The sequence below is a fragment of the Centroberyx gerrardi genome, chromosome 24, assembly GCF_048128805.1.
Source record: "Centroberyx gerrardi isolate f3 chromosome 24, fCenGer3.hap1.cur.20231027, whole genome shotgun sequence".
In the NCBI taxonomy this organism is placed as follows: Eukaryota; Metazoa; Chordata; class Actinopteri; order Beryciformes; family Berycidae; genus Centroberyx; species Centroberyx gerrardi.
Window position 1 is genome coordinate 22,615,693 of NC_136020.1, and position 8,826 is coordinate 22,624,518.

An 8,826-nucleotide genomic window follows, 5' to 3' on the forward strand; every position below is an offset into this window, starting at 1 on the left:
AATTTGGATGGAGAGCTTGTGAAACTGTGATGGTCAAGAGTCTCATTAGTGATTACTACAGCAGAATAACATGGAGCTGATATCACCATTCATGTTCCTGACAGCAGAATAACATGGAGCTGATATCACCATTCATGTTCCTGACAGCAGAATAACATGGAGCTGATATCACCATTCATGTTCCTGACAGCAGAATAACATGGAGCTGATATCACCATTCATGTTCCTGCCAGCAGAATAACATGGAGCTGATATCACCATTCATGTTCCTGACAGCAGAATAACATGGAGCTGATATCACCATTCATGTTCCTGACACACCAGACGGATTGATTGAATTTTGATATATCGTCTCATCCCTACTGTTCAATATCAAACCAGGCCGTGTTGTCCTGTCAGTCAAACTCCTAGCTGTTCATAATAAATGTGCTCAGGTTGGTGTTTTCTCTGGTCTGAGGTCAGCAGACTGTCTCACTGTCAGACTGCTGAGTGTGGCAGATGTGGATCTCTGCTATGTGACCTTTGACCTCTGGACGGTCAGCGTGCTGCCGGCCCGAGGAGCCGGACGGGACGGACGCAGCTCGGCCAATCAGCGGCCGCTTTGATCTTCGACCAGGACCGCAAATTCACCGACTGAGACGCGATCACAGGCGGCCAATCACAGGCCGGGATTCCATTAACAGTGTAATCAACTGATTGTGTGTGTGTGTGTGTGTGTGTGTCTGTGTGTGTGTGTGCATGAATGTGCAATTATATAAGTGTCTGTGTTTGTGCAATGGTTTGTGTGCATGTGCATGGACGTGCATGTATATGTGTGTGTGTGTGTGTGTGTGTATGAACACGTGTGCATGAATGTGTGTGTGTGAGTGTATCTGAGGATACATTTGACGAATTGTATGCTTATCTGTACTTGTGTCTGTTTTTGTGGGACGGTGTGTGTGTGTGTGTGTGTGTGTGTGTGTGTGTGTGTGTGTGTGGCTCCAGCACAGTGCCAGAGGGCTGGTTTAGTAAAACTGTTTCTACTGATCCTCACCACATTCCTGTCAGCAGAGTCACAACCAACACACACACACACACACACACACACACACACACACACACTGTACTACTATCCACATGTTAGCCGTTTAGCTAACTCTCCTATCCACTGAGGTCAGCAGCAGAATAAACTTTAATTGCTACATCAACATTACAGGCAACCAAGAGTAAAGAGGTCAAAGGTCACACAGCCACAACACACTGACAATAGCTGTTGATTGGACCGCTCAGTTTCTGTCTGTTCGTCTGGTGGAGCAGCTGGACTGTTAAACTGAGGTGTGTGTGTGTGTGTGTGTGTGTGTGTGTGTGTGCAGACAAACAACCAAAGGCTCACAGTCGCTTCAGTGTTCACTAAAGACTGGTGTTTATATGAGGAGCCCTGTGTGTGTGTGTGTGTGTGTGTGTGTGTGTGTCACATTTCAGGGTAAAGTTTTAAGTGAAGTTAAGTTTAGGATTAGGATTAGGTTTTTGGGGGTTAGGGAATGAATAGAATAGACAGGGTGTGTGTGTGTGTGTGTGTGTGTGTGTGTGTGTGTGTGTGTGTGTGTGTGTGTATGAAGCTCCCCAACATTGAGGTGATCATGTACACACACACACACACACACACACACACACACACACACACATACACACATCTGGAAAAGCCTTCATACAAGTGATCGAACTGTAACGACATCATACTTGTTTTAAAGTACAGAGTTTTAACAATGTCCAACCTCACTATAATACCCTTATGTGTGTGTGTGTGTGTGTGTGTGTGTGTGTGTGTGTGTGAGTGTGTGAGTGTGTGTCTGACATTTTGCGAGCAGGTAGGATTTATCTTTCCAGCTGTTTCAGGTCTGGAGGACAAACCCACCCCCCGCTATAATATGAGTATATACACTGTAAAAAATATGAAGTCACTTTAACATAAAAACGTCACTGTTGTGTGAAAAATATTTTTATCTCGACCTGCACGCATGTTTGAGTTCATCCAGCGGGGGTCTGAAAGGTTTTAGAAGAAATTAAATTATAGTTCAGTGTGCATGTGTGTGTTGTGTGTGTGTGTGTGTTGGCGGTGCGTACCCTGCTGTCGTCCGGGACGTCCCAGTCGGGGCTGAAGCCGGCCTGGCTGCAGTTGGAGAACTGGAAGAGGCTGGCGAAGGTGCGGCGGTGCTCGGCCGTGTCGGGGAAGATGGCGTCCTGGAAGTTGACGGCGTGCGGCAGCAGGTTGTAGTTCTCATCCATCCTGCAGGGGGAGAGAGAGAGTAACTATCAATATTGATTTATCATTATTATGGATCAGTATCAGCTGTGATCCACTAAGTTACAGCTGTAAGTAAATGTGAATAATCCATACAGTCTGCTTAACCTGCTGCTTATGGTTATTTTTCCCAGATTGTCTTATATTCTATTTTTTATTGCTTTTATTGTTTTTACAGCTTATTTCATATTCTATTTTTGTGCTTATGTTCTATTTTCTTCTCGTTTTTCGCTGCTGAATTCTGTTAGTTTTGCTGCTGCAACGACCAATCAATAACACTTCATCTTATCTATTATCCATCAATAATGAATGTAAATAAGATAGAATTGGTTTATTGTTGTTGTTGTTTTGGGTTTTTGAATTTCAATTTTTCTTTTATGTTTGTTGTATTTGAATCTCTACTTTCTACTTTTACCATATCTTACTGTAACGTGCATGTCATGTGTGTGTGCGTGTGTGTGTGTGTGTGCATGTATGTGTGTGTGTGTGCGTGCTTGCGTGCGTGTGTGTGTCTGCCTGTCCATGCATGTGTGCATGTGTTGGAGAGAATGAGTGTGAGTGAGTGCTGATTTAGTGAGTGTGTCTTTTAGAGATTCCATGTGTGTGTGTGTGTGTGTGTGTGCCTGGTTTGAATTTGAATGTGTTTTAAATGAACTCTGATGATTTGGACTGACAGAAACACTCTTAGTCAATTTGTTTTTTCTCAGTTGATTCGACTCGTTTATCCAAACTGAGGTTCATGCTCTCAAAACACTGAACACAGACTTCAAAACAGACTCTTATTTTGAAAAACAGTCCTGCTTTCCTTTCAGATCACATCTTTATAGAAACCAGATTCTGACATCAAAACTATCTATGTCATCTATTGATTAGATCACTTATTAAGCTTCACTGATGGTGAAACATGTTGATCTGAAAAATCCACAATAATGAAATGTTTTCCTTTACAGTCAGACATCTGTTCGCCACAATTTGGGAAATATTAATATCTCATGTTTCGCATGCAAAAGGTTTGTCAATTTTGGTGATGTCGTGTCATGTGTGATACAGTAAAGAGGCAGAAGTGCTGATGAACATGATGAATCACAATTTCCTTAAAAAAAAGTTTCCTGTTGTACCCAAAGACTTCATTCCTCATCAACCCTGTCATTTCTGTCAGGCCAGAGGGTTTATGGGTTTTGTAGTTCTGTAATTTGTGTGAAAACAGTGAAAAGTTTTGTGTGCAACCTTATAGGAAAAATGACATGAAAACAATAACAAGAACAACAATAAAGCATTGAGTTTTGCAAAGTCAAGGCTTTAGATGGCTGTGTCCACTTTTTGAGAATATGGAGCTCAGCTTGGAGAAACGTGTCCAATCAATCGAGAAAAACTGTATTAGACTATATTAAAGATTTTGTTTTGTTTTGAATATTATTCAGAGATCAGAGGCTGTGTGAACCGTCTGGAGAGAAATGTGTCCAATCAGCTGAGAAACCCTGCGGGACTTCACCTGAGGAAGAAGATGTAGGAGTAGTTCTCCATCACGGTGTGGGACTGGCAGGACAGGTATCCCAGGCCGGTCAGGTTGAGCCGGGACCCGGCGGGCACCTCCAGCATGCTGCCCCACGCCTGGTCGCACAGCAGCTCCACCTCCGCCGCGTACAGCAGCCCTTCCTCCGCGCCCTCGTAGCCGTACCCGAACGGGAAGGGCAGCGAGTTGTACATCCCGCCCGCCCCGCCGCCGCCGCCCCCCAGCGGCTCCCGGTGGATCCCCAGCACCCGGGCGTAGATGATGATCTCGGCCAGCTCCGCCCGGCAGCCCTCGCTCAGCGGCCGCCACTCGGACGGCAGCTGGCAGCCGTGCGTAAAGGCGTCCGGGCGCGCAAAGAGGCCGAGCGCCGCGAGCAGGAGAGCCGGCAGAAACATCCCGAGGAATCACTTTAATGACGCTTCACTGGATGAAACCTGATGAATTTCACTTTTCAGTCAGAAGGAACTGCTTTATCTTGCACGGAAACACTTCCCATACATCCAGGCTGGTTAAAAGTCAGTTAAAAATACGAGCAAAACGTTGCGCTGAAAGAAAGTTGCAGAAAAGAAAGTCGTTTTGATAGTTGCCAAAACTCGTAAGGATGCTCTGCTTGACTGAACTCTGCTATAACTCACTTTTCACACTAAATTCACTTCAATGGCTTTTGCACTTTAAGTAAACCTGCACAGACTCAGTCCTTCAGATGTTTCCAGGCTGGTTCAAGTGAATGAAACCTGTGGACGGAGAGTTAAATCCAGATAAAGTTGCAGAAAACTAAAAGTCCAACCTGTTGCTCTCTGTCTGCCTGTGTGTTCTTGTTTTCATCCCATCAGTCTGCTGCTGGTGCGTCAAGTTGGAGCCAAAGTGCACAAATGCCGCGTTCAGGTGCTGGTGGGGAAGATCCGACATCTGACACCTCCCATTCGGCTGCCAAAACAGCGTTGCATTCACGTGCTATTGGTTGTGTCCGAATTCATAGAACATTCTACATTTGTATGTATGTAGTACAACATAGGCTACTACACACTGTTCAGTATGTGGGACAATGATTGTTTGTAACACCAGAAGAAGAAACCAGGCGGCTGCTGGGAGTCTGTCGGCTGGAGTTCGTCCTCTGTGTCAACAAATAACACTCAGTCCATAAAATGATGCCTTCAAATACATTTGAATTTGCTGGCGCTGGCTCGCGCTTAATCCGCTGTCCGCCGTCTTTGTTTGGGAAATTTCTGCCTACCGTGTTCTGAAAGGGGTTCTGGAGGAAGTTCCAGGGGTCCAGCAGGAGGTTCCAGGGTTCTGAATGGGTTCCAGAGGTCTTTGAGGGTTTTTCAGGTGTCCTTGAGGGCATTCACGGCATTCGTGAAGAGGTTTCAGGGGTTCAGGTATCCATGAGGAGGTTCAAGTGGTCCAGGGACCTTCAGGGGTTCAAGAAGAGGTTTCAGGGATCTTTGAGAAGGTTCCAGGGTCCAAGAGGAAGTTCCAGTGGTCCGAGAAGAGGTTCCAGGACTCCTTAAGGGGGTTCAAGGGTTCTGAATGGATTCCAGTGGTCCTTGAGGTGGTTTTAGGGGTCCTTCAGGGGGTTGCAGGGGTCCTTGAGGGAGTTCCATTTTCCCTTAAGGAGGTTCAAGGGTTCTGAATGGGTTCCAGTGGTCCTTGAGGGTGTTCCAGTGGTCCTTGAGGTGGTTCCAGTGGTCCTTGATGAGATTCCAGGGGTCCAACAGGGGGTTCCATCCAGTTAAAGCCAAAGCCAAACACTTCAGTGGCTGCTGTCATGTTTACACAGCTAGAGTGGAGTTTCCCTCGGACAAAACTGCCATCTAGTGGACACTGGACTGAACTGCACTATTTATTTATTTTTTTATTTATTTAACATTTTTGTAGTTTTCATGTTTATAAATGATCTTATGAAATGTTGTAACATTATATTTTGGATCTTAAGGGACTGGTGGTGAAAAAGGACATGGGTTTAAGCCCAAAATTAGAATGATATTCCTATAATATTCCAATAATATTCCTATAATATTCCTATAGGGACTTATGGACAGTATAGTGAGTCTATAGTACTGAATACTGACCTCAACAGTACTACTTAATGCATCGTTATTTCCAATGGTATCACTATAATATTCCTATAATATTTCCTCTTTTTCTTATTTCATATGATATTCTTATAAACTGCTATAGTGCCTCTATAGGACTTATCATACAATGTAGTATTTTTAAATCTCTTATGGTATCAGCAAAATATTCCTGTAGTGACTTCTAATGTGTAATAGTGAGTTTATAGTGACTTTATGGTATTTAAAAAAAAACTCCTATGGTATATCAACACAATATTCCTGTATATTCTTTTTGGGACTTCTAGCTTTCCTGTGATATTTGTAAAATATATCACAGGGTTGCCATGGTGATTTTTGGAAAGGGATGACAGTGTTTCAACCAAACAGCATCATCTGTGTCTGTTTGGGAATCTCATCTCCTCTCCTCCTCTCCTCTCCTCGCCTCTCCTCCTCTCTCCTCAACTCCTCTCCCCCTCTCCTCTCCTCTCCTCTCTCCTCATCTCATCTCCTCTCCTCTCCTCCCCTCCTCACTCCTCCTCTCCTCTCCTCTCCTCTCTCCTCGTCTCCTCTCCTCTCCTCCTCTCTCCTCTCCTCTCCTCTCTCCTCTCCTCTCTTCTCCTCTCCTTTCCTCTCTCCTCTCCTCTCTCCTCATCTCCTCTCCTCTCCTCTCTCCTCATCTCCTCTCCTCTCCTCCTCTCCTCTCCTCACTCCTCCTCTCCTCTCTCCTCCTCTCCTTTCCTCTCCTCTCCTCCTCTCCTCTCCTCTCCTCTCCTCTCCTCTCCTCTCCTCTCCTTCTCCCTCTCTAAACTGCAAGGTCACTCCTGGAGGGAAATCCCGCCGTCAGCTGACCGCTCGCCCCGCCCCCCTCCGCTGCCACTTCCAGAGTGGAAGTGACGCAGCGATCAGAACCTGCTTCACTGATCTGTAAAGTGTTCGGATGGGCGGCAGCGCTGTGTTCAGGCGGCAGCGGATTACATCAGATCTGCTCGTCATACGCAATGACGTCACAACCAGGAAATAATTCACCATAAAACCAAACAAGTCTGGGCTGCGTCGAGTTCGCGTGAGTTAGCATAGCTTAGACAGGAAGTAAGGTGATTTAGCCTTCAAAATAAAAGCTGAGGTAATGAAATAAGATTAAACTTTGTTGATCCTCGAGGGGAATTTAGGCTATTACAGCAGCAAAAGTGATAGGATTCAGCAGGGGAACAGGAAAAATAATTTAAGCACACACTGGAATATAACAACAAGCAATAAAAATAGTGGAAATTAAAAAAAAAGAAAACTATAAAAGCAAGAAAGTAGAATATAAACAGTTGTGGGGTTATTAAGATGCGCTTTATTGATCCCCTAGGGCAAATTCTTTATTTAAACATATGATCCTGACTATTGTTTACAGAACATGTTGTTCATATTCTGTTGTAATAATCAAATATTGGCATCATGGAGGTTAAATGGCACTTTGCCGTACTTTAGCCTAAATTTGTCCAGATTTGATCTTGTAGTTTTTATTGTGATAATGGAGAGTATAAATGTCAAGCAAAAGTTGCCAGAAAATGATTTGGAAGCTGCATGTAAAAGAGAAAATCCACACCAGGACTGATGTTCCCGCTGAGCTGAAAGTTTGGTGACCTGCGACTAATTTATCACATTGACTGACTAATATCTTGTCAGTCATCAGCTGTTGCTCTGCCTGTCCCAGTAGTGCAGCCTATTTTTAAGCAGGTCTGGAGGTTTTGGTGGCAAATCCTCTAGGATGCATGGAATTTGCTGAACTTTGGGGTTTAATGAATTGACGCCCCTGACTGGGGTTTAAAAACAGCAAAATTGTATCAAGTGCCTAAGTACTTTGTATCTTCTATTTTGTAACTTGCTTAATAAACCTTATTTTTATTATTATTATTAATATTATTATTATTATTGTTATTATGATATTATTATAAAAACAACATACCAGAAAAGTTAGAAGGATGTCTCTCTGTCTTTTTAAAAAGTGCACTTTAACCCATAGTTGTGGTTCGGTGGTTCCTAAATACTATTCTCCACTGCTGCACCACTACTACTTACGACTCAAAAAACGTTACATTAGTTTGTCAAGATGGGATTTTATTTTGAAAATCTTGAGCGGAAGTGCTGTGCTTTATTCTCTGTAGCTTGACGCTGACACAGATCTGAAGACATTGGGACCAGTAGAAAGGTTGGTCGGGGGATCTTCCAGCTGCCGGAGTGTTTTTGTGTGTTTTCGGGGTGAAGTCTGGTCTGGAGGTCCAGTCTCAGTCTGCAGCAGGTGAGTCTGAACTCTTCGACCTGGTTCCGGTCTGATGTGACGCAGTTCGGCTCAGATAAACCGCGTGCTGTTGTGTAACTGTCAACTTTCAGCCTTTCCTGAACAGAAACATACAGGCCCACCGGGAGGAAAGTGAAAGTGAAAATACCAGAACGAAAGACCTTTATAATAAATATCTAATATATAATATTCCTATAGGAACTTACAGTGTGTCTGTGGTAGTCAACAGTGAGTTTAAAGTGGCCCTGCCCTACTACTATCACTATAATATTCCTGTTATGTTATATATCCTATATGTTGCTGTAATATTTGTATGAAATCCCTCTAAAATGATTTATAGTCTTATTATAGCTGTAGCATGATGTAAAATGCAGCTGAGCAGTCTGTTGTTGAGTCTAATTAAATGAGCATGTGACCTGCTGATAAGATAATTCAGTTTAAACAAGCTGCTGCTGTCCTGAAGCCCTGAGTCACCTTATTCAACATCTTTTTTTTTTTTTTTACTTTATCGACAGCAAAACACTTCTACATGCTACTAGCTACGTTAGCTAGTGTGCTAATCAGATGTGTTAACAACAAGACAGTGATGTTAGCTGACCAGATACTATGGTTAGCTAGCTAACAAGCTGACATTATCTAAACACTAAATCAATCAGATGGATCAGTGATGAAATGATCAGTTCAGTCA

At 43.6% G+C, this 8,826-nt stretch overlaps 1 protein-coding gene across 1 annotated transcript in view; it reads right to left on the bottom strand.

Moving 5' to 3' along the window:
- ccdc3a (coiled-coil domain containing 3a) overlaps nt 1–4,555 on the bottom strand; it is a 12,828-nt gene extending 8,273 nt beyond the window's left edge. The window contains exons 1-2 of the mRNA XM_071921754.2: nt 3,774–4,555; nt 2,104–2,266 (exon numbers count right to left, since the gene is read on the bottom strand). Coding sequence (XP_071777855.2) covers nt 2,104–2,266; nt 3,774–4,189 — 579 coding nt within the window. The 5' untranslated portion in view covers nt 4,190–4,555. The remainder of the gene's footprint in view (nt 1–2,103; nt 2,267–3,773) is intronic.
- Nucleotides 4,556–8,826: the final 4,271 nt, after the last annotated feature.